The 27,021-nt window shown below is 33.6% G+C and overlaps 2 protein-coding genes and 1 pseudogene across 2 annotated transcripts; all 3 read left to right on the top strand.

The window, feature by feature from the left end:
• The first annotated feature begins 52 nt into the window (after positions 1 to 52).
• LOC119189718 (peroxiredoxin-2-like) lies at positions 53 to 4,008 on the top strand. The gene is given in 8 exon segments (XM_037440190.1): positions 53 to 237; positions 321 to 373; positions 828 to 877; positions 880 to 964; positions 1,455 to 1,590; positions 1,987 to 2,089; positions 2,489 to 2,617; positions 3,766 to 4,008. Coding segments are annotated over 8 exon segments (681 nt in total). The 5' UTR covers positions 53 to 204; the 3' UTR covers positions 3,858 to 4,008.
• A 3,297-nt stretch (positions 4,009 to 7,305) lies between these two features.
• On the top strand, positions 7,306 to 13,262 carry LOC119189713 (annotated as a pseudogene).
• Positions 13,263 to 18,514: 5,252 nt separating this feature from the next.
• LOC115453261 lies at positions 18,515 to 20,371 on the top strand. Its single transcript, XM_030181951.2, has 3 exons — positions 18,515 to 19,092; positions 19,165 to 19,311; positions 19,396 to 20,371. Exons 1-3 carry the CDS (start codon positions 18,606 to 18,608, stop codon positions 19,575 to 19,577), a joined length of 816 nt encoding a protein of 271 aa, XP_030037811.1. The 5' UTR covers positions 18,515 to 18,605; the 3' UTR covers positions 19,578 to 20,371.
• The last annotated feature ends 6,650 nt before the right edge of the window (positions 20,372 to 27,021 follow it).

Below are 27,021 nucleotides of genomic sequence, written 5' to 3'. Positions count from 1 at the left end.
GCAGTATAGACGGAAGATTGCAGCCTGTCCTCGGGACGAATAAATAAAAAAAATATATATGTGACATTTGACAGTTGACAGCAGTCAGCAGTCATAATATATATCCAAAAAAATCTGTCTCTACATCTCGTTGTTGAAAAAAGGAAGAATTAAAAATATTGTTGTGTTACTGCATCCATTAATATTTTCCAGTTAAAATCCAAAATGTCCTTATTCGTAAAACAGTTGGCTCGTAGGGTAAGTAGTAATTATTTATGTGGTTTTATTAACACTGATAATTATCATTTACACTATTGTAAACACATTTATTTCATATTCAGGTCATCACCCCTGCACTAACGACCGCTAAGAAAGTAAATTTTTCCACAAGTAAGTGTTAAAAATCAACTTAGTTACATAACCTATAAAACGCCGACTAAAGTTCTCACTGATTTATTCTAATGAATTTCTATTACCGACAAAGAATATCATAATCTTCTGCAATACTAATGACCATACATAATATGTAATATAAAGACGAAACTTTTTATATCCAATGTGGTCATTGTAAGCGTAATGTTCAGTATTATTTTGTATTAATTATAGTTATTCGGAATATTCTGAAACATAGTTAGGTCAGATAAAAAAGTTAACTTATACATTTTTTCTTTAAATGTGTGACGTTGAAGTCATTAATTATTCATTGAATGAGTATTTGATCTTGACTCTTTAACCCTGTTTTTGATAATTTTTATCATTTATAATTCAATTACTATATTTATATAAACTTTAACACAAAAAGTAGAAAATTAGTATGATTAAGTATAAAAAATATTTTGTATGTGCAGCCAGTGCAGTTTTTGTTCGGTACAAAAGCCAGCTCCAGATTTCTGTGCCACAGCGTTGTAAATGGTGAATTCAATCAGCTAAAATTAGCAGATTTTTCTGGAAAATATGTGGTTCTGTTCTTCTACCCATTGGACTTGTAAGTTGATAATCTTACTTAAATATTTTTCTTTGTTTTGTTTATTTAAAAATGCTATTATGTAAGGGTGGTTTATAACATAAGATTGGTGATGTGATGCAATCTTCAGTAATATTCAGAGTTTTCTGACCCAAGCTTTTTGCTTGGAATATTTGACTATCTACCCTGATACCTTAAGCGAAAAGATTGTCCAGTCTACCTTTGTTGTTCCCTGTGTATGAAAAATGTGTCCCATAAAACTGCTCAATATTATAGACACATAGTATACCTTAAAGCACTACATGCTTTCCGCAAGGGAAGTCACAAGCAACTTTTATAAAATGGAAACAACCTAATGCATAATTTCCATAGTTTACTTTAAAAGTTTTGTCTAAATTTAAAGATAGACTTGTGTTTTAGAATAAAGTTGAAATAGATTAAAAGTTTAGTTTGATATAAATTTTTCTATTCTCTTTATTATACTAATGATATAAAATGTTCTATTTTACAGCACATTTGTCTGCCCTACTGAGCTTATTGCGTTTAGCGAGAGGGCTAAGGACTTTGCCAGCATTGACTGCCAAGTGATTGGTGTCTCCACAGACTCTGAGTTCAGTCATCTTGCCTGGGTTAACACACCCAGAAAGGTAAGAGAGCATTTGAAATATTAAATGTTGTAATTTTTCATTTACTTTTTAAAATATAAAAAAAAAATCGATAATTGCTTGCATGTGTGAAAGTAATAACATTATTTTTTGATTTTTCTGTACTCTAAATGGTGTATATAACAATCATAACACAAATTATTTTTGAGTATGTTAAGATCACAATGAACTTAAAAGTTTTTAAATGTTTCCTTTATATTTCATTAGGATATTTCATTACTTTTAGTATAGGTTATATTTTTGTAAATATTTATGAACTTTGCCTTGTGTGACTAATAATATTTAATTAGTACATTACAGGTACAAAATGATAAAACAAGTGATGTTAATTTCGATTTGAGAACCACCTAGACAAAATATTATAAACCTTTTTGACAGGATGGCGGTCTGGGCAAACTGGACATTCCCCTGCTGGCTGACTATAAAAAGAAGATCTCGCAGGATTACGATGTTTTATTGGATGACGGGTTTGCACTTCGCGGTAAGAATCTAGTTTATTATAATTAATTAAACCTTACATAAAAATATTTATTACGAAATTTTCTTATTTATTTACTTTATTGTACACAAAAAGTTGTTTAGAAATGTTTGTCAAATCTATATTTCATATTTGCCAATTACAACAAGGTTCAAGTTGAATTGTATATCCATTTTGTCTTCACCAAATTCGGTCGTCCTCATTCCATCTCAGATTTTAATAAACAATCTTAATCGTTTTGGGATCGATCGCGAAAACAGGTGAATTGGATTAAAGTTTGAAAAGCTAACTGTTAATTATTTATTATATTGTTCATTATCGAGTTTGATCTGAAGATAGGAGTTATTATTATCCTTAGTCCATTAAATTTGTCTGTAGTTTTGAAAAATATTTTACTTTCAGGTCTGTTCATCATTGATAGGAACGGCGTGTTGAGGCACATGTCAGTCAACGACCTGCCCGTCGGTAGATCTGTGGACGAGACCCTGAGGCTGGTAAAGGCTTTCCAATTCGCTGACAAACACGGAGAAGGTATGATAGAGTTTATAGATAACTATTTTCGCTGGCCTCTTGACGAGCATAATAAATCCTTATGTTTACGCGAATGTTAAACATCGAAATAAAACGAATGTAAAATATTTTTAATTTGATCTCTTGACTAGCGTTATTGGCGTTCCTGGGATCGAAAGTTGTTTAGAATTTCAAAAATAGAACGGTAGGTCTGGATAGACCTTAGATTCAAATTCACAAACTTTACCTTATAATATAAATAATATAGAGAGTACTCTCAACCTGATAATTTACTAATTTTAGCCATTTAAGTAAGATATTATTTATTAGAATACTGTGTCGTCAATAAATTCATTTAAATATTTTAGTATTATATAGGGATTTATATGAAAAGCATGTCTGGTCAGTATTGTTAGTATGAAAAGTTGATAACTTATAAGTTTTCTCAAAGGTAACACGATTGGAAACGGCTTCTTATGAGCCTTCGTCATCGGAAGCTAGTAAGTACATCGACTATGACGTGACAGTGTCTCACTCCGCAGCATGTACGAAATGTTTCGCTACAAGATTATCTCGATTAAAACAGTTAATTTCTGCTACACTTTTGTTAATTATTACAACATTTCGACGTATGTAGGTAGCTTTAGGCCTCAGCTATGTGTCTTCACTATACATATTGCACAATATTGCATGTCCCGGGCGGCGCAGGAGGATAAATTTGGTTGTGTCACGTGACTGTTTCATATCCATAAATTTTTAATCGTATTTATAAAGGGCTTAATAGCTGGTGCGGTGATTTTGATTGATCTAAGATGGTGTTAAGCGACGTAAGTGATACAATATACAAACATAACATATTAGATAGGATGCCGAATTTATTGAAATACATTTGACAGGAAAAATATTTTAGGTCACTTTATAAGTCCTATTTTTTTTAATCTTTTGGGATCTCCTTTTCACTTGAATATAATTAAAAGAGGTTTACTCACATTCGTAGGCCATGAAACAAAATATTCGAAATGTAGAGAAATAAGCTTTATAAATATCGAAACGATTCTATTACACTGTCAATGTTAGCGATGCACTACATCACTAAACAACAAAGCTTGATGAACAATGAAAATATAAATTATAATTATTAAATCTAAATTTTGTTTTTTTTTTTTTAGTGTGTCCAGCGAACTGGAACCCAGACACGAACGCTGACACCATCAAACCAAATCCCAAGGAGAGCAAAGAATACTTCAAGAAAGCCAATTAAATAGTTGTGTCCAGTATTGATGATTAAATCCCAGTAATTTGCTTGAATAAGCGATTTTTGCATTAAGCTTCGTGTAGAGAACATGTAAAGGGCGGTGGGGTTGTAAAATATTTTTATGAAGTTACCTTTAAATATACCTTTTTTCGTTGAATATGTCTTTTTTATCCTTGCATGACAGTCAAAAATGAATTTGATGCCAAAACTTAGAATATTATCTTCCGCAAGTTATTTTGACTATTACTAAAATAGTGATTTTTACTATTACTATTATTGTATTAAAATTTCACGCCGAGCTGACTTTTGCAGTCTGATTTTGCAGCTTGCAGGACTTGCGGCGAATCGCAAGTATATACAAATATTTGCTGCTATTGCACACGCTTCTGGAGATTCTTTTATTCTCTGATTTCGTAGTAACTAGTCTTAACTAAGGTGAAAGTGCAAAGTTGAGTGCAATAATGTAAATATTATCGATCGACGATGAATATTGCATCCTTCGCTCGTCACCACAATTATGTATCCTATTATAACCTGATCTGACTCTGTAACCTGTTGTATATTATATGTTCGGCTTGGTTGTAAATATTATGACATGGAAATCGAAGTCTGGACATCTCACTCCAAAGTTACGGTATACGATGCTTCTAAATTAAGGAAACAATAATTCAAAATTATTCATAGGTAAGTATTATTTTTTATACAAGCATGATTAAATGACTGCCTCAGTCGCGTAGTTGTACTGCACGCGAGGTACGTTACGGCTCAGAGGTCGGGTTTGAATCTTGTTTCGGGTAAAATTGGAAGCTTTTCTACTCAACAGCAGTCTGGAGTCAGGAATTTGTGTGTGTCAGTCGTACTATAATACAACTACGCCACCGAGGCAGTCAGTATTGTATTTTTAATTAAATTAGTTGGTATTTTATTATAATATCTCCATTACTGAATTTACAGTTGTTTATTCCGTTTCGATACAAAGTAACGAGCAATTATAGCTCGTGGATTATAATCTGGTTTTAATAATCGCCTATTCGTTTTAATTACGTAATCACTACCTTTGGTTGTTTTATGCGCAAACGACGTCAGATAATAAAATGCAACATTGTTTTAATTTAAACAAGTTGTATTGATGGTTCCGTTTGTTATTGAAAATATAAATTCTTACATAATTTATAAAACAAAGTCCTCCCGCCAGGCTGTTTGAATGGGAATTCAAAAACTACCTAATAGATTTCAATTACATTTAGAAAGGGGGTAGTCTGAAACCTTGGGAAGGGGATGGGCTACCATTTTATTCTGGTTTAATATATAGAGGTATTTTTATCCTGGAAAATCTTCACGTAGGCGAAGCAACAAGAAACAGTTAGTTATATAATGAGAGGAGTGTTTGCGTCTTCGAAAATCTTACGCACACCATTAAACTAACAACATGCTGACTTCGTTGGTTTACTGCAAGATCGTGGTATCATTTCAGTCGAACCGGTCTAGTCCTGTAGACAAATGTCTACAGCGTAGCTCCTTGACGTTAAAAAAATAACCTATCTGTATTAAAATAGTAAATACTACACAGAAATAAGCAACGATCTCTTATGTAGGTATATTGCGATGGGGCATAAAGTAAATTGCACATGATTGTAAAGCCCAATATGATATTTTAGGAGGAATGTTTTACCAATAGATAAAGCGTTTACACCATAAATCAAAGGATCATAATCTCTTTTTTCAGGTTGATCCCGAATAACCAATCAAAATAAGTATGCGTGTCCAACTTTTTTCTGATTGGTCCGTTTTTGCGTCCGATTTGAAGATAGAGATTGGGGTTGTTCGTTAAAATCAACTGAAATAGTAGTCGTTCTATTGTTGATAATGAGCCTATATACCGATTAAATAGGCCAGTATAATTCGGTATGTAAAGTATTTTTTAGGTACATTTTTTTGTATTTTTATTTTGTTGAGTAGTCTATTTTATGAGACTTATTTATTTCTTTTTGAAATCTATGCAATATATTTTTTTATATAATTTTTTAAACTTTTTATGTGATGACGTCACAAAGTAGGCAGAATAACTAAGACCTTTGCCAAGTTTGGGGTGGGAAAAAATAACATTTTCTTTGCCTCAGTGACAGCTATAACATTGACAATACGACAAAAATCATAGTTCATTAGCTAACTACCATTCTGCGTACCATTATTAGTTTCCATATATATTATAATTCTCTTTGATTATTAGTTTCTGTTTGGATGCTCGTAGGGCTTTTGCGTTAAAGTCATATTTTGTAAATGCAATACTACGTTTTAGAAAACCTGCGAAATTTGTCACCCTTACATAATGAATCGATCGACGACACTTTGACTAGGGAGTAGTAATTATCTTTTATCAACCGACATTCTATATGGACCCCATTCCGCTTGCATCAAGAGCAGTGACCCCACTTTGCAGTCCCCGTATAAAGAAAATACGGTCTGGTGTGTCCATAAATTTTAAAAGAAAGCCTTTTTTCAAAAGTGGACTTCCATAGGCTGAAGATGAATTCTGTCATAGTAATTTAGTATTTCTGAACTATAAAGTGGTAGGTTTGCTATTATGTTTTGTAAAGTTAATGAAATTGTCGAAGGCCCAAAACGTTCTACCTATATTTGAGAGTTGTTAACATAGAGACGATTTTTCTATCGCTATTGGTGTTTATTGAAAATGTGGTTATTTACAGTCGAGTCATGCCTCAAAAGTACATCTTATTCCTATGTAAATACGGTTTAAATTTATATCTTAGACTTTTATTCGAAACATAAAAAAAATAAGATAAGGTAAAGTTTGTTATGTATTTAATGTATTTAATAAAATATACAAACATTGAAATGTTTAAATTGTGAATAATGCTGACCCCGGTGACACGAAATTATCGTAATGATTAAAATAAATTAATTTATGCTGTAAACAATATTATTTCATTGATAGTTAATTGTAAATATATACAGTGAAATATTTTTATGACATTATATTTTTGGGACCTGTATTAGAGCTTGGTTGATTATGACAGCCGCCGTGGCGTAGCGATTAATGAGCTTGTTGAGAAATAACACGCAGTAGGTTCAATCTGCGAAGAGATCAGTTTATATTTTGTCTTACGAATATTTACTTCACGATTCTAAGATGTTCTTGTTGATGGTAAATATAAAACGTATATTTATACACGGTGTATTAAGAAATCCTATGGTAGACTCCTATCCTATAACTGATAAATTATCCAAAACCCTTACGTTAATAAAATTTTGATTACAATTATTGTAGACAAGTACTTATCTTCAGATTTAGAATTTGAAAATTCTTAAACAGGTCTTAAAAATTAGGCAATATTCGTATTTGGTTTTCATTTAATCAACAAGCATGTGTATCTACCTTTAGGTATACGAGTAACTTATTTAGGTCTAAACATTGCCAATCTGCTGACCCTAACAACGCTATAAATGCTAACAAAGTAAGAAACTTGTAGTAATAACTAACCTTCTCAGTGGTAATGTTGTTTCTAACACTTGTGTGTTGCATTTGTTTTTTGTGGGTTTTGTGGAAAAGAAAATGGAAAACTGCGCATTCTTTGCCTCCAGCTCTATCAGGAAAGTTACCTTTAATAGGACATATTCATCATTTCTTAGGTGATACTACCCGTAAGTATATTTTTATTATACAGTCATTTTGATATTGCGTTAATAAATACATATGAGTCTTTACCTCTGCTAACCTTGGGCTTAAAATCATTTGTAAATAACGAAAATTTTCACTAAAATCTCAGTTTTACTTTTCTGATTTTTGATCATGGAGTTTGAGTAGTGCGAATATGGCATGTGTGTGAACGTGGTCGTAAATGTAGTGGCATTAAGGTGCGTAACATTAAAATTATTTTTTATTTATGTTTATTTTGTCCTAAATTTACCCTTTTTATTTATGCCTGCGGTTCGAGTTACTTATTATAATGTTATTGTCATTTATATTATAGGAAATAAATAAGTTTAGAAGAGGTCAATTTAGTCCGATAACATTGCATCGACAAGAAATTATAAAGTGACGATAATTGTGTGATGAAATACTTTTTTTACCCAATTTAAGAATCTGTAAACTAAAAATAACATATTAGTATATTTTTTACTGTCTACTCGCCCTATTATGACTTTTGAATCTACAGAGATATTTGAAACCCTGAGGAAGATTACTGAAGAGTGCGACGAGAAAGGAGGCGTCATCACATTGTCAATAGGACCGATGACATTATATGGTAAGGATATTTATTTTCACTGACTACGAAGAAGGGGGTGGGTACTCAATTCGGCGTTAATAATTATCAGCTTAAATCGAAGGAATATAAACATAAAACAAAACTTTCATGTAGAAAAATATATCTCTACAGGGGCCCTGATATTTAGATTTGAAATACAGAAATAAATTTTGCCTCGTGATGTTTATGTCTGAAGTTCGTTCGCAACGTCGAGAGTAAAAAAAAATCAAAAACAAATATATTTAATTACAACGTAAACTAATTAGTCATAATAACCTTATATTTTATTATTCGTGTAGTACTTTTGTGTCCGTGTAGCTTACCAATAACCTTTATTAATAAATACAAACTAAATTAATTGTTACATCGCAGGAGGGTAATCCTTTTGAAACCTTCTTTCCAGGCATCACAGATATTGATGATTGTGCCACCATTGCTAATACGAGTTACAAAAAGGCTTTTTATTATGATTTTTCTAAGCCTTTGGTTGGAGAAGGAATATTTTCTGCTGATGGTAAGTAAAAAGAGTAAGGACAGATTAATACATTAGGAGTAAGACATGCGTTACTTCCAATAGATTAACATAGGTTTTTGAATGCTTAGCGGTAAAACAAGATATCACTGCATCTAAGTTAATACTTCTTGACCATAATGGTTTCATCTAGACATACATACATACCGTCAACTTATTATAAAATCTTTTTTTTATATACCGATGCATAGCGATTTGAGTGACATATTTATAACTCATATGAAGTCATGTCTGGTTGGAGAACGTTTTAAAGTCATCTGTAAATCATATTATTGTTAATTTAATTTAAATTAAGTGTACATAAATAAATGAATGATAATGTAATTAAAATATCGTAACTTTAATCACATAAACAAAAGATTGTCTACAGTTTTAACTCAACTACTTTGAAGCAAGGAAGGGTAATATTTTTAACACCCTATGTATGTAGTGCATATGTAGCGACGCATTTTCTGAATCGGTTTTGACAAATGAGGTGTCTATCGTTTGATATTTATTGTTATAGGCTATATATTATTCCAGTTTTTTTAAAGTACTTATTAATATTTACATTTTACTTTATAAATATTTACCAATGTAATACAATTTAAGTACCAATAACATGTATTGTGTTGAACAAGGTTCTGATGATTCTAAAATTGATATCAATTTAACTTCAAACAGTTCCAAAATGGAAATTACACCGAAAACTGTTGAACCCAGCGTTAAGTGTGCAGATATTGAATGGCTATATGGGTATATTTAATAACCAGTCAAAGAAACTTGTCGAAGACTTAGCTGTGGAAGTTGGGAAAGGACCGTTCGATCAGTTCCGTTATTTGCTATTAAATAATTTAGAGACTGTGTTCCGTAAGTGTTATATTTTTTTTCTATTTCCTTTACCGCCTCATTGGTAGAATGACTATATTACATGTACCGTCGAATTGGGCGAAGAGCAATTCAAGAATAAACAGAGAAAATATTTACGTTGAGTTATTAAGAGATATTTTTTTCCAAAATTTAAGCAATAGGCAATATTAAAAAATATTAATCTAATAATTATTGAATCTGTACAATGATTCCTTATGATTACACGAATGTTAGACATTAAAATAAAACTATTTTATAGCTGTTTTAAAATAGAAAATTATTATAAGAAAATTATAATATAAAAAAACAAGATAAAATCCGTAAAATAGTTTTAATTGAATCTGTACATTTTTAATAATATGCTTAGATAAGTCTCTCCCATATAATACTAGCTGCGATCGGTGTCAAGGTTCGCTGATCCCTTTTTATTCGGACCGGTTTTAAACGTTTGCATGACTGCGTAGTATCTAACTGTTAAATCTAAAACATATATTTAATACTTATTTTAAGTAGATCCTCCCCGTATTAATATGATTATTCATCTAATCTGCATGGTGTAGATGCATTGTATTCCCATTGTAATCCCGGGTATAAGTGATATTGCCTTTTTGCTCAGTATCGGAGTTTGGAATGTGCCCAAGGTGGCGATATGCCCCTATCACGTCTTGCTAATTAATGACGCCTCTTTCTATACCTTAGGATATTGAAGTGGTGAATGCGTGTAATGTTAAGAATACTTGAAATGAAAATTGAAAAGGGGTGTTCTAAGTATTATTATGATGAAGGTATAAGATTTTTATTTTTAGGTCTATATGTTACAGAGACTCTAACATGCGACGGGGACGGATACACTCCGCTGAACGTTGAATACGTTGAGAGCGTTCAAAATATTCTGAACATTTTGACAACGAAGTTCTTGAGAGTCTGGTTTCATATCCCGTTTGTGTATTACTTCTCTGAGCACAGGAAAGCGGAGTTGAGATGTTTGAAAATCATACACGATATGTCAAACAGGGTATGATTTTAATAACTAAGAATGTATTTTTCTCGTAGTGATAATGTACGCCACTGCACCAGATGGTATGTGGAGTGGGGTTCAATAGAATTACTTTATGTTTAATTTGATACTGCTGATACTTTTTTTTTGAGTCACAATAAATATTGAATTTAATGAAAGAGAAAATATTGTCTAAGTTTTCAATAAATTTGTTCTAAAGTTTTGCTTGCGGCATATTGATGGAATTTTACTTTTAGATGATTGTTAAGAGAAAGGAGAAGTTGAAAAATATGGTACAAAACAATTGTTATCAAAATGATTCAGGTAGGTCAATTTCTTTATTAACAAAATTATTAAGCAATCGTGTTTTTTACGTTCATTTTGTGCATGCCAATATTTAAATTTCCACAATCATAAAATGACTATTTCAACGAAGAGGATTGCTTCTTATAATATTCTACTACTAATGATTCCCAAGAATTCTGAAACGATTTTATTTTTTTTCTATATGGGCAAGGCATAGGCCCGTGCTCAGCAGTGGGCAAGTATATAATACAGGGCTGATATTATTATTATTATTGTTAAGGCAAAGTTACTTCATTGTATCTGATGGTAAGCGGAGTAAGATCTATATAGAATGTTTACTGCTGAGAGATGATTACGCCTCAGTAATCGACACAGTTATGCCGGCCTGTTAGAACCTAATATACATAGGCTGATCCCGGAACGCCACTCACGTAGGCCATTATAGCGGGTTTCAACACCTTATTTATATAATATCAGCCCTATGTTATATACTGTCCCACTGCTGGAAACGGGCCTCCTCTACTACTAAAGGGATTGGGCGCTTAGTCCATCACGCTGGCCTAGTGCGGGTTGGTAGACTTCACACACCTTCGAAATTATTATGGAGAACTTCTCAGGTATGCAGGTTTCCTCTCGTGTTTCCGTGACCGTTGAAGCAAGCGATAATTCACAAATAATACACATATATCGGATACTCGGGTTTTGAACCAGCGGACACCTCCCAACTAGGCTATCGCCGCTTTAAGCACCTTATTTATTTTATTTAAAGGAAAAAGCAAGCCACTGATTGATTTGATGCTGCAACTAGCAGACGACGATGGCCTCACCGACCAGGAGATCAGAGAACATAGATACGTTCCTCATCGCAGGTTTTGATACTTTGTCCAGTGCTTTGACGTGCATATTTGCTACGTTAGGCTCATATCCAGATGTTCAGAATCGAGCTTATGAGGAGTAAGTTATTATTGTGTTACATAATAGCTGATGACTAGCTTCGTCTCCGTGTGTTAAAAATCTTTAATAGATATTTTTTTGGAAAATTAAATCGATGTTCTTATAATGTATCCGTATGTTTACCTCACAATTGCTTTTCAATTCATATGTTTCAGGGTACTAGAAATATTTAATGATCCCGATAAGGATGTAGACAAAAATGATTTACCTAAATTAGTATATGTTGAAGCAGTAATTAAGGAAACTATGCGGCTTTACCCTATGGCGTTTGGAGTTGCCAGATGTACGGATACCGAAGTTAAATTAAGTAAGTTGAAGTTAATAACTGATGATACATTCATTTTAAGTTGCGTAGTACAAAGGAGCAATGTCAGAATCAAAACAAATAATTTATTCTTCGCCACCAGGGTAATATTTCTAAATACTTAAGTAATTGAAATAACTCTAGTTATACGGGATTTTTCGCGATTATGATTTATGTTTAACTTCCCGACGTTTCAAAGGCTTTGAAACCTTCATAGACACGGGGCGGAATGATGATTACATCAGTGCGCCCCGACCATCAGGTCGTCCCAAAATTTACGTACTTAATTTGTCCCTATCTAGTCCTATTAGCAGTTTTTTCGAGAAAACTATATAGTCCCAGCGGGTACCAACTGTCTGCTTGGATTCTGGAGTATGCATCGTCAATCTATATGGGGTTCAGATGCGCATCAATTCAGACCAGAGCGATGGCTGAACCCGGATACCTTGCCTAAGAATCCAAACGCATACGCCCCGTTTAGCATCGGGAAACGTAATTGTATTGGTATGTCGAAATATTGGATCAGATATGTGGTAGGGGCGGAATGTAGTGTTATGTCTATAGCATGAATGAGTTGACTCAACTGGAATAACACCATTTTTATACAATCCGTGTATTTGTATTTTTTGACGTTCCAGGAGAATACGTTTAGCGCTATAAGCGTCAAAAACAAATGTACGACAATTCATTTTGACTCGTCAGACTTGACAGCAACAAGCGTTAAACATAAATATAGGTACGTTTGTACATAAACAGTCTTACTTATAAAAAAATCACAAAGCTATGCTTAGTTAAAACACAAATTTACTCGATCAGCTGTAAGCCAAAACCCGCCATCTTGCCTCTTAATAAGGTTTAAACTAAACCGATGATGTTTTTGACAGCTATTTAAGGAATTCTTAACCACCACTTAACGCTAAAATAAGTTTATAAGTAAGACTGATAGACTAGTATCATTTGTTTTTGGCGTTTTGCAGCGTAATGTGAATTTCCTCCCGGCTTAGAGTATTTCTTGTTCTACAGGTAAATCTTACGCGATGATGTCCATGAAGGTGTTGGTAGCTCACGTCTTACACCGGTATAGAATCACTGCTGACGTCTTCAAAATGAAGATGAAACTTGACGCCGTACTGAAACCAGCATCGGGATATGACATTTCTTTGGAAAATAGGATATAAATATAATATGAATCAATAATTTAGAGCCTCACTTTCAAATATTTGAAATGTTTAAAACAGGAATTATGTACCTTTGTAATAGTAGATTTAAGTTCTTTTAGTAATAAATATTATACTTACTGTCCGATACAATTGATAAAAGTACTTATATCTACACATTTTAGTTATATTTAATTTCGAGAAAGGGCATTAAAGATATCAAAATATTGAGCTAAAACCTGGATTCTTAGAAGCGGTAAACGCCTGACATTATGGTAAAAGTATACTGATGACTGATATGTACCAGCCCTTTTGAAATTGTATATTCAATTAGATGATTTATTTAAAGTTTAGAATATATAATAAATAATCATAATCACCCCAGAATCATATCCGATGTCGCCTTCCACACGTAAATAATAAATCCTCATTTGATTATGTTCGACAGTAACACTTCGATGAAATATTTAGGTCGATTTCCCTCCAATCGCAAACAGAATATTAACAAAGCGACAGTTCGCATCCATAATATGGAAACAGATCGTTTTCATATCTTCAAACGGTAGTAAGATTAGCGAGGCTGATAATTATGGAAACATTATAGTCGATGGCGAGCGAAAGTTAATTTATACATATTTTTAAGAGTTCATTCAATAAATAAACATCAATAAACTTTATGAGCACCAGTTATTGCATATTTTATTATAGTGCAATCTCTTCAACTGGGTTTCTACATCTGTATGTAAGGAGTTCATCCCTTATAATATATCTTAAAGAATAATAACCGGTCTCGGAACCCATTGTCTACAACATTTGCGTATCTTAAGCATCTTGATTCGGTTAATGTTGGTTAATATGTTGCATTAGATACATGTTTGAAAACAAGGCAAATAAAACAGCGTTCATGAATCAGACTTTGGCAAAACCATTGGTTCTTAAAATATAATTGTTTCTAGTATTTATGGCGTCACGAATCATTATTTTATTTAATAGCTTTATGGTACACATAAACAAAAACATTTAAGATTAAAACCAATAAAGGCAGAGAGGAGGTAAAATTTGATGGTTTTATCGCTCGAGGCAATCTCTTACAGAACACCGTTGGGTGGAATAAGAGAAATAACGAAAAAGGGCAGTCTAGGGCATACTGTATATATATTATATATAATAATATACTTAACACAATAATATTTACAGATCATACATTCACAATAATATATATACATACACACATTTTAAATGTTGTATATCAAAGCTTTCATATATCGTAACTTAACGTGTATGCAGAAATGTGAGTAGTACAATGGACAGCTGACTTACAAATCAGCTGTAGTTTACTACAAATGAGCATGTCCGAATTATCATTCCGCTTGGTAACGCGGCTTGAGTTATTATAGTCAAGGAGCTAGTTACGTTCAATAAACACTATGTGGTTACACAACTGATATTTATCATAAAATTCGTAATAATAAATTATGAATTTCAAAATTAAAATACTGCCTTGTTAGCGCTAACTATTATGAGAGATATGCAGGGGTTTCTTTTGTTAATTTTATGACACTTGACGTTTGCATGAAGACAAACTTTAGGTTGACTGGTAGAGAATGCCTCTGGCATTAAGTCCGCCTTTACGTGATACCTATGAAGTGCAATAAAATAAAAATATCAATAAAAACTCTCCATATCCATAGAATATATAATAATAAAATACCAACTATTACTACCACTCCTACGACACACAAAACTTATAATTAAGACCCCTGATTAATAAAAAGGCACTATTCTCCATACACCAACATAATGTGTTCCGTTCTTGTGTTACCGTTTATGGATATTGTGTTCAGTGTAACTACTGGATATAATAAGACTTGATATCTCATGTCTCAGGATGGAGAGCGCAGTGGAATACCAAACAATACTTTGTAATTCATAGTATTTCTACTGTTTTTGAGCGGTTGTAAAGTTTCCCACTAGGCGAACGGCCAGGTCGTCTCGTCATTCAAAGCAATAAAAAACAACATATAAAGCTCCTAGACAATAGGCTCGTCTAATTAATATGCACAACACGCCCCCGTGCATCCGTTTTGCACCGACATCTTTCACTCCAGCCCGCGTCTTGAATGAGTAACAAATGAAACGTGTCCTCTATTACGTAAGGAATGCGAACTAGCGCTGATCTTGTTCTATCACTTTCTTTTATATAATGGCTCGTATCAAAGTACTATTTCTATTCTAAATAAATCTGTATCTTCGGGGCCAAGGTCCGCGCGTTTCGGTTGCATTCTGACTGTATATGAACTAATTTAGGTAAATGTATATTACTGGTTTGGTTTGGGTATTAAAACCTTTATAGCAGATTTGTATCGAACTATAGGTATTGGCAGAAAAATACATGAAAGCATACAAAAATAAAGATTCATAGTGTAATAATTTAGAGGAGGATTATAACGAATTTGAAATGGTAGACAATAATCCACATAAAAATATAGGTATATAATTTATATACTGTCAATAATGCACTTAAACTTGATGTATACGACAATTTCCATAAATAAATTTAATTAGATGGTTTAAGTATGGTGTCAGTCTTCAAGAATCTCTTGAATTTAAGTCACGAAAAATTACGTGATGAAAATTTTAGAGGAGTCGGACAATAAGCGGTTATTTGTGAAAGAAACCCTCTTTCATAGTCGGTATATTATTAAATAACTTTTGTAAGACAAATATTTTATTTTAATTTGAAAGTAACAAGTTAAATAACATAGAAGATATTATAATCTACCAATATTTTAAGATAAAACAGCAAATATAAGAATCTAGATATCCAATTTCTGGAAACCCCGTTTATGATTCTATGTAAGCAACGTTAGGCTCATTAATAATTGTATTTATGACCTTAAATTTAAAATTTGTACATCATGAATACATTCATTTATTTATATCTCATTGTAAGTGAACTGTAAGTTTTTATGAGAATAAATTCTTTAAACCCAAACCACTGTTTTGGAAACCATAATATAATATAATTCACATACAGTCATATAATATACGACTTACCTTTTAATTCTAAATGTTACATTATTTCGCCCCTAGGTCCTACATCTCGATTTTTCTGTAATAAGTAGTTTCTGAACGTGCTATTTTTAAGACCAGAGTTTTGTTATGGAAGATAAAATTAAACAAAAAAGGAAGCTTCTTTTCAAAATTAAAAACTATTTCTTACGATCTTATACTACTAAAATCGTAATATGTAATCAAATATTAATAATCATTATCCTATTGGTATGTATGTATGTATATGTAGGTTTTAATTTTTGTAACATTATAATTATTTTTCTAATATCACAACAAATTTTACTTGTGTAGTTATATTTCGTCTTATTTATAATATTAAAATTCATTATCATTTACCTTTTCATTCGTAGTAACGAACTTACCAAGGAGCCCCAATAATGCTTCAATAACTCTCTCTTTCTATGTTCCTGTTCAAATTAAGAAAGCCCTGTCTATATTTGGTGCACGTGTACTTAATATTACTGAGTTATGTATTACACCCGGATTTCGATGATCGTTAACCAACGCCTTTGCTTGTTGCTGTTTTAATCAATAGGACGTGAATATAATACAAATTTGCAAATACGAAAGTGTTTTTTAATTTTGTGTAATTCAATGTTCTTTTAGGTTTTTGTATCATTTTGCTTTCAGACAATATTGTTATTTCTTTATTAAAGTTGCGTCAATGAAATGTTTTCTTGGAAGTCCTTTAGGAAGGCAATAAAAGTTTTCTCCTAAACTATAAAAAAACGAATTTGAAAGAATATAAAAAAAACAAAAATTCAAAAGAACTCATAATCGGATCTATTCTAAAGGTCTTCCCAAGATTGCCTGATTTACGTATTTATTGATGCAACAATTCGGTAATACACGTTTTCATTGTACACTGCTTTTGGTATTTCGGAAAAGCCTAGCTGTCTGACAAGAAGCAAAAGAGACTCAGTTTTATGTTTTCGATTTAAATATTTGTACATTGCATATTTAATGACAAGGCAGGAGTTTAATTAATAAGCAAATTATCTAACTCTTTGTGGTATGCAATTTCGACTGATAAATACTAATATTACGAGGAAAATTGTGGGTGTCATGCCGATTTTAAATAGATTCCCGTTCTTCTGTAATGTTATTAATCTGACCATAGGCAGAGACAAATTAATTGTTAATTCGTATCGGCTTTTTGTTTGACATTAGCATTAGTTCGTATAAGTCGACTCTTAATGGTGTAGATATAAATTTGTGTCGATCCATGACTTAAAACTAACAATACATGCTACTTATAGTTATCGTCGTGACAATTTTGTTATTTGCTAATTAGCCCTCAGTTTGGCTCATTGAAATGTGTATTGCAGAAATAATAATAGGATTTGCAGAAACGGTTCCGTTGTTTTAGAGATTATCCCCTTCATACAGCCTTTCAAACTTTACCAATTTATGCAACAGTGTATATACAGTTTTACTATGAGTAACCGATATTGGTCGGGTAGCGTAAGGTTAAAGGTTTATACATTGGCAGATTCTAGGTTTGATTAATGTATTATGACTATGTTATGTTAATGTTTTTTTATAACAATTTAGTATTATTTTACGTCACTCTTTAAATTGATATTCCTAAATGTTTTACTTTATATTTGTGTTGAATTGCTGAAAACCTCTCCTTGGATTTAGTAGCAAAAAGTAGTCGTAGGCAGCAGTAAAACGATGTTAAATTTCGAATCATAACTTTTAAATCAAAACCAATTTAAGTATTTCACATAAAGAATGTGAGATTTTGGGATGGAGTAGAAAAAAGGTATTATAGCAGGCCATTCGTGTTATATTAATAAACACCATTGCTTACACTTTCATAGTTACAGTGGTTGGATGGAATGATGTTTATGTGTAGATAACACAAACATTTTCCTACGTTACTTAATTTTTTATCTTGAATCAAGCAAATAAATATTAAAATCCTGCAATTTGTATTCAGTAGAGGATTCATACGTATAAGACGCCGTACTAGAACGTCGACCTCATCGCCGCATCTCTTTTCCTTAGGTCATTACCAACTTTTCTCCACGGCCGCCCTTCATCATGATATCCACGTCTCTTAAGCAACAAAGTGACAGTTTTCCAACACTATGTCTCGCAAACACTTAAAATGTACTACAGGCCGCAATCGCTTGTATCGCCGAAGATAGTGGCGTTGCGCATTCTGATATCACCTCACGTATTAATGCTCGTATATAAACCAAGCCCTGGACTTCCCTAGCATACATTGTGAACGTGTAACCGACGGCAGCCAGTCGCCTCTGCCGTCAAATAAATAATAATAAAAGTGAATTAACAGTGCAACCATGGCTAAAATATTGGTGTTGTTATGTTTAGTGGCCGTAGCAAGTGCCAACTCGTACTCAGCGTCGAGATTACTAAAGAACATTTACAGCGAATGTTTGAGCCAATATTCGGTGGAATGTGTGAAACCAAGGACCCTGCAGTGGATTTCTTCTGTAGCCAACAATGACGAGATCAAGATCACTGAAGACCTTACTATCGTGAAGACTGGAACAATTGAGGATGATGAACCAGTTGACCCCAGACTGGCCAAAGATCCCGCGTACGAGGTCTTCGACAAAGTCGATCGATTCCTTCAGACCCACTCTCTGAAAGTGAAAGTTCCTGAGGAAATTACGAAGAGTGCCGCCTCCGAATATGTACCCAGATCTCTTCTTACTGACTTGCCGTCTGAATTGGATATGCCTTTGGATGGAGAAAGCGAAGTTGATACTTTCGAGGGCAGGAAGAAGAAGATCAAGCTCCCCAAGCCTTTGAGGATCAAGAGCAGTTAGTGGAAACTATTATTGAATTGTCAGAAGTTTATAATGTAATAGGAGTAACACTATTTTATTTTCACAGAGCACGGTTTCATCAAGAAGGTGTTGCTGCCCTTCCTCCTCGGTCTGAAATTCAAGGCTTCAGTCCTGGTTCCTCTGGCGCTTGCCATGATCGCGCTCAAGACTTGGAAGGCCCTTACCCTTGGTCTCATCTCCCTTGTTCTGTCTGGTGTGTATTATTTCTAAAGTAGTTTTAATAATATGGAGGATTGATTTGTTTGATTTATACTAATAAATTTTATTTTTTCGACAGGTGCCATGGTCATCTTCAAATTCACAAAACCCAAGGTCGTGAACTATGAAGTCATCCACTACCCACAACACCACGTTGAGCACCACGTGGACCATCATGCTCCAGGATGGGACGCCCATGGTCCTTACCAGGCGAGGTCCTACGAAGACGCCCACGAAATCGCATACTCCGCACAAATATAAAAAGAAACAAAAAAAAATAGCTTTAAAACGACGGACCTCTGACTAATTTATTTAAATTATTTATTTATTTTTATCTGTAAATAAAACTGTATAAAATAAGTTTCAAATTTTACCGGATGTTTTTTTACCTTAAAACGACAACTCCTTCATTAGCCAACTTTCTTACTTCCTTATTTTCATCCACAGAATTATTCATAGAAGTTGTTTCATTACGTTTTTTATTACCAAAAGTTTCATAATTCACGTTCTTTAATGCATAGCTGTTTTCACTCAGACCAATCTCATTGAAATCAATTTCTGATACTCTGTCATTAATTGTATTTTTAACACGTACCATTTTGGTGACAGGAAGCTTGTCGCCAATTTCACCGCTTTCCAAATGTCCAAATATGAAATTAAAATTGTTTTCACTACCTTTATTATCATTGACGCCGAGTACTAGGGGATCGTTGACCATGTTAAGTGTAAATTTTTCAGGATCTACATTTTCAATGTCGTAATCCGGCTGCTTGATCACTTTCTTCTTTGTATTGGTTACGTGAATGAATTTTTCTATTTGTTTCAAATGTAAATTAGTATTTTCCAGTCTCTCTTTTCTGCTTTCGTTTGAATCAAAATTCATGACGACGCGTCGCATGTCCGGTCTGTTTGGCAACAGCATTTGATCAGTAAATGTCTTGTATATATTAGACTTCTTTAAAGGATTCATTTTGTAAATATTAAGGAGTACGTTGAAGTTATCCGCGTGTGCTCTTTTGAATCTGTTTTGATGTAATTGTACATTCTTTATTACCTGAAATTGTGTCGGAAATCGAAATCATAACATATATTCGTAATATCTATTTTTAATCGAGTAAACAATCATGTGCTTTATTACCGTAGAAATTATAATTGCTATGATATAATTCGCCTATTTTGTTGACCTTTGTAGTTTATTGATACAATTTTAAATTCATTATGATGAAACAAAAATAGATTTTAATGATAATAAGATAAGATCTTTATGTAACAAGGTATTAAAAATATACATATTCTTACCACCAAAATCACGATTCCGCAGTAGAAAAGGAACTGCATTCTTCCATTGTAAGTTTTAGCATGTTTACAATCCACATTTAGAAACAACCATTCAATGAGCATAGCTTACAAATTCTTATGAACAATAATTTTTTTATCGCAATGCTGAATTCTATCCTTAAATTTAGGTTATGTTTATAATAAAAAACATAATTATTTAACAAATCGTTTTATTGTCTGCAGCAAAATTACTATTATATAGGTACAAATAAATACAGTTGTGTCAAAATTCGGCTCTTAAGATACATAATATTAGTAAAACGGTAACGTATACCCTTCATACACTTCAGCACCGAAGTAATAATTCCAAGGTATGTAGAACCACGGTTTGGGGATGGGCGCGCGGCCGCTTGAATCATAAAACCTCCAGTCTAAATATTCACACTTGAACCAGCCCATGTACGCTGAATACAAGAAGTCGAGTACGGGATGTGAGTCTAATACAGTGAAGTAACCTACTAAGTCGATAGAACGGAGTTTCATGGCGAGTGATGCGAGGGCAATGAGACCGTCATAACGCCAACCGTATCCTTCTAACGCACGGTGCCACGCCGCTCCTGAGTCTAAGCCGAACTTGGCCCAGTAAACGTTCGCGCAATGAAACCAGCCCCAGTCCGTCTGAAATTAAATATAAATGTCACTCATACTACCAACAGCCAGTATGATTGGTTCTACCAAAAGGTCAGTGAAGATTATAATTTCAGGATTTCGCCTTTGAATTTTCTTAAAATATTATACTTATTATATTATATACGAATATTATAAATGCGAATGATTGTGAAAGTTTTTGGATGTTTGGACGTTTATTAAAAATAAATACAGTAAACGCTGAACGGATGTGGATGGAATTTGGTTCACAGAGAGACTATGTTCTGTATTATCATAATTATAGTCTTCTTTTATCCCGATAATTTGCTCCTGTAGGAAATATTTGTAATTCTGATCTGATTTTTTAAATATACGGCATTAGTGTAGTATAGATATCACAATGGATTGCTATAGTGATTTCGGGATTTTTTGGCCCTTCCCGCGGGCAGAACCGCGAGTAACATTTAGTACTTATTATATTTGTTATATTTAGCTAAATCTTATACGAGTTCAAACACACTTCGGGACTTGTATCAAGGTTCAGACGTATCTAAAAAGTTCGTAAAATATATCACGACACAGAGACAACATAAGACTGAAGAGCACAACACATGAGCATTTGAAAGAAATGTAAGTAATCTGTGTAGGTAATGAATTTCGTAATATTACAGCGATTACATGCCAATCTTTAAGACCGATCTGCAGTTCGTTTCATCACTACATCACCTATCAGTTTAGTATAAACGAAAATTGAGACTTCATTCATGCTAGGCCGGCCATAGAGATTGACGATAGTTGTAAATCGTATACCTTTGGACATATAGGCCAATGTTTCCTGGTCCGTACGACATATTTAAACCAAGGCATTGGCACACGTTTATAAGCCTTCATAAACTGGTATCCAACTATGATTGCTAATTCACGATATTTCGGAGTAGACGACGAATATTCAAACCTGAAAAATAATTGCAATTTCATTTTGAAAGAGGCGAAATTTAACGCGATGTTTTGGCTCCAGTATTTAACGATTGGGTTCTATAGATTTAATTCGCTAAATTTTGTATAAGAGTTTTATTTAATCGCTTTTCAACAACGTCATACATACTAGAGCCCATGTTATGCTAGTTTTCTTTAGTATTTATGAGCATAACTATTGTCAAAACGTTGGACACCAAAGTTTTCTTTCGAAATATATAAGCATTATGCATATGTTTTTTTGTTCAACATGTAACTGTGAATATAATATTATATTATATAGGTTTTGTCTGCGGCTTCGTCCACGTGAAAAAGTATTTTCCAGGATAATTAAAATGTAGCCTATAGCATCCAAGAGTAATGTAGCTACTTATAAAAAGATATCGGTTTGGTAGTTCCTGAATTTAGCGAGTTCAAACAAACAAACTCTTCAGCTTTATATAGTAATGTAGATAAACATTCTTACCAACCAGAACTCCCTCTTACGCATATAGCAGTCGTGGACAATGTAAAGTAGGATCCGTAAAAACGATAAGTCGCTGCCCAAACTGCCAAGTCAAAGACCACTGGCAGCGGATGAGATATGTTCACTAGTTCAGGCCGGAGGTACTGAGCGAGAAATAGAAACATTAGTAGAAATCAACAAAGTATATCCTATTGAGGAAACTTGCGTTACGAATTAAATTGTTATTGGTGGAGTAGAGTTGCTTTAAGCCGTGGCGCATACGTTTTTTTTTAACTGAGGCAATTTTACCAGGAGTTCCTGCTAAAGGTATATAAGATAACCTGGCTTAATAATTGCGATGGATTGAGAAAGGGATTAAACTGGGAAATTAAGAAGGAAAGTTAGGGCAAGGAAAGAAGTCTCCTAGGATGAGCGGAGGGGAAAACGGTGAGGGAGTGTTGGCCGGACTTGCCACAATATGTATAAGTGCCTCGGCCCGCGACTAAGAGTCTCGGTCTCGGACATGCATTGGGTGCCAAGACTGAACGCACAAGAATTGGTTCGGGTGGGTCTGGAATTATCAGTACCCTTCAACAACTTCAACTACTGTTAATGTCATTGCGGTATAGTGTTTCTATGCGAGTTTACTCGTGTAATGGTAAATAATGAATCTAGTAGATTGACATCTCGAGACAGGATATATGGTATAAAGATTGTTACACCAAGACGTAATGGCAGTGATTTTGTAACCAAAATTATATACGAGATGTCTATATGTATTTAAATAAGGATAAGAGATGGCAATGAGCCTACAATTCACTTGAGGCGCAAGGCCGACTTGCTTTGCAAAATGCCGTCGATACACTTCTAGTGTCGAAGGGTGAAAATTTTCAAAAGGGAACCCGGCGAAATATTTTTTTCTACAGTTAACATAATATAATACGCTGTTCACAATAAATTAAAATTAGTAAAATATCTTAATCCTTAATAATTTCCGTCTAACATATAATTAAGTCTAGTCTCTAAATTTACAAAATAATCATATATTTTGAACATAGGTACCTAAAAGAGTCCAACAACAATTACTAATTACAACACTACTTATACATTCTAAATTATTAAAAATATTTCGCGCCAATAGCTCAACTGAAGCCGCAAATTCTCGGGTTACTCTGAAGTACACAGACACGCACGCAAACATGTATCTTTACGTCACTTCCAAAAGATTAGACAAAGACACCGCGCTACGTGTGAAAGAGACAACAATATCGCGAGGGAAGCTATGCACGGCCGGGTTCACTTCGAACACTACGCCACTGTACACTTCCATCATGTATTTTTAGCTAATATAACGTTATGTGTCTATCAATGAGCTATTGAAAGCACAAGGAATATAAGTTTATAAGTTAATATACTAGAAATAAGATTTAAAAATACGTACGAAAGACGTGTTTTGTCACAACTCATTCACTAAGACGCAAGACTTTCTGTTACCTAGTTATGTTGTTATCTATGTAAAGCCTAGTGTTGATAAAGTTCAGCTTGTCCAAAAATAAATGAACTAACCATCGGATGATAATGAATCCTGGCAGGGGTCATATACATGGAACTATTGAAAACGTTCGCGTTGTGGTCGTACCACGCGCCCAGTATGTCTTCTAAAGTGTGATCCTCCCTGTGGTCTTTTAAAATCAACTCGGTGGAAGTGGCGGTTGTTAATAAATGTCGTGTTGTAATTATTGCGCAGCCACCGAGAGGTGTAAGCCTTTTGTACACGGTTGTGCAGTAACAACCGAAGTAATATGGATTATCCTGGAAATAAAACAAGGTCCTTAGACAAAAGGTAATAATTACGAAGAGGATAATCGGAAGAATACGATATTATAGGATCTGGGGTTTCCTCTCCATTTTATATTTCTCTCAAGCAGCGAACTGCAATCAATGTTGTATTTAGGTATGAAGAATATTGTAGTTAGTATTAAACACCCGTTGGAAATATTCATATCTCAGGGCGAAAAACATAGATTTTTTCATTGTACTTATAAAGCATGGTAGAATCAAATCAATGACAACATAGTATGTATATATAAATATATATATCGATGACACCCTTTTGAGTTCAAGTGCCATTTTAAAGAAGAAAGTTACATAGTGTGTCATATTTTTTAGTTTATTTATGATACTAACATCGTTAGATCGCTGAAACCATCGTGGTCTATCATAGTCCCATCTTAGATATGACTTGTAGAATGGAGAGAAACGATAGGGTCTCTCTTCCTCCCGATAAAATAGATAGCTGTAGGCCGCGAAGGGTCGTTCTTCGTATCTAAAATCTGGTGTCTTGTATGAGTATGGCACCTCGTACTTTGTTCCCGCAATAGCGAGGGAAGTGGCTGGCCTGTGTCCATATGGATAATGCTCTGCTTCCATTGGAGGTAAATTATGGTCGTCGCCATTTGTAGGATGAAATAAGTATATTATCCTATAATAATAAGACAGTAAATGAACAATATTATAATACTTTGAATTGCTCGTGATTTAGGCTGCGTGAAACATTTTTTCCGTAATAAAAACCCTATTGTGTCCTGTCACAGCGCAAAAGTAATCTTTGTAAAGGTAAGCTAGTTAAATAAATTTACAAATGTATGAAGATAATGTTTAATTTTAATTAGTCACTGCAAAATTGGTAACCACTTATATTATTTTTTTTAGTTTTTAGTGGTTTTAGAAAGGCCGTTTAACTTTTTGATATATTTTTTTCATTTGATTAATAGTTTGATTTTTTTGCAGCTAAAAGAAACCTGAGTATTACATATAAAATTTAACTTGTCACCTTTTTGCGTTCCTAACAAAAAGGTCCATAATAGACAGACGAACAACTGGTCAACAATGATCCTATAAGGGTTCCTTTTGCGATGTGGAACCGTAAAAAAGGTATAAAGTACTCACCACAGTAACAGCAACATCTTCACTGCTTATTACAGATAAACGTTCTCTCATACCTTAATATAGTAACGGATGATCCCAATGTTACCAGTCTACTGAGTTAAATTGAGTTCTTTTGTACATGATTTTTTTTACCTGCTTCATTAAAAAAAGGTTAATGATTACTTATGTTTACGCGAATGTTAGACATTAACTATCCAATCCGAAAATAGTTTAATTTTAATAAAAAAAAGTCGGTTGTGGGGATTCGTATATCAGCCGGAAACCCGCCACAGTGGCCCACGTAAATGAGTCGCGTTCCGGGATCAACCAGTGTAGATTCAGTTTCAAACAGGTTGAGATAATTGTCGACTGACGAGATATATTTGCCCGTCGCCTGTCGACTCTAAATGAACCCAACTCTACTTACCATAGGCGCGGAATTCTCGGAATAAAAATACCTATAGCACTCAAGGGTAATGAAGCCTCTTGTATTTCAACGTTTTTATTTTTAAATCGTTTAACCAGTTTATGTGTTTATCCATTACAAACAAACAATTAAAAATAATCTTTATAATATAAATCTAGGCGACTTTATCACACTATCACCATTTGGTCAATGGTAAATCTTATTCAAATCTCATATTTTAGTCTGGCAACATAATTTCATATTTATTCGTGTTTGTTTTTTCCCATTCGGAACAAACATTGTCCAGTAAAAATGTTTAGACTGTTAGACATTTTCTAAACAACTTGAAGTTTAAATTCATTGATACAACACTGAGAAGCGGCGACAGCCTTGTCGGGAGACGGACTATCGAGACGAATATACGCAGGATCAAAACGCAAGACCACGCACCTCAGACTTTTCTAAAGTGATGTGTATATTGTTAATTAGTAATCGTTCGTTTAACGGTGAAGGAAATCATCGTGAAGAAATGCATATCTGTGAAATTCTCTATAAGAATTAATTTTGAGGGTATTGGAAGTCTGTCAATACACATTAGACCAGCGTGGTGGACTAAGTCCTCTCAGTAGTGGAAGAGACTCGTGTCCAGCAGTTACCACATTAACCCATAGATTATTTTTACTACGCAGCAATCCTTTCTTTTCATTATGCTAATGGTTGTCCAGTGGGCGAATTTTGACCGATGTCATTTTTATATTAGTAACATATTATACATTTTATTTGTATGCAATCCCCTATAAGAACTTATATCATGCCGAATCTCCACTCCGTACGTATTTACAATGTCCATAAAAAGGAATACAAAGATCTTTCTTCAGCTATTAACATGACATAAATCTAGAATGGAATTAATACAATTTTTATAACACGAAGGCGACATACGAGCTAATAGGTCACAATATTGCTAAAAAACCGCCGTTTGTAATTTTCAATGTTCAGGACTCCGAATTGTCGACGGACGAGCA

Source organism: Manduca sexta, chromosome 18 (genome assembly GCF_014839805.1).
Source record: "Manduca sexta isolate Smith_Timp_Sample1 chromosome 18, JHU_Msex_v1.0, whole genome shotgun sequence".
In the NCBI taxonomy this organism is placed as follows: domain Eukaryota; kingdom Metazoa; phylum Arthropoda; class Insecta; order Lepidoptera; family Sphingidae; genus Manduca; species Manduca sexta.
Note: the sequence above shows the minus strand (reverse complement) of the source record. Positions and strands in the feature narration are given on the sequence as shown.

What these genes read in the sequence shown, in the direction of transcription:
- LOC115453261 (XM_030181951.2), top strand. Translation starts at nt 18,606, where the DNA reads ATGGCTAAAATATTGGTGTTGTTATGTTTAGTGGCCGTAGCAAGTGCC. An exon ending in GCCTTTGAGGATCAAGAGCA is followed by an intron (nt 19,093 to 19,164) that starts GTTAGTGGAAAC and finishes TTATTTTCACAG; the next exon opens with AGCACGGTTTCATCAAGAAG. An exon ending in CATCTCCCTTGTTCTGTCTG is followed by an intron (nt 19,312 to 19,395) that starts GTGTGTATTATT and finishes TTTTTTCGACAG; the next exon opens with GTGCCATGGTCATCTTCAAA.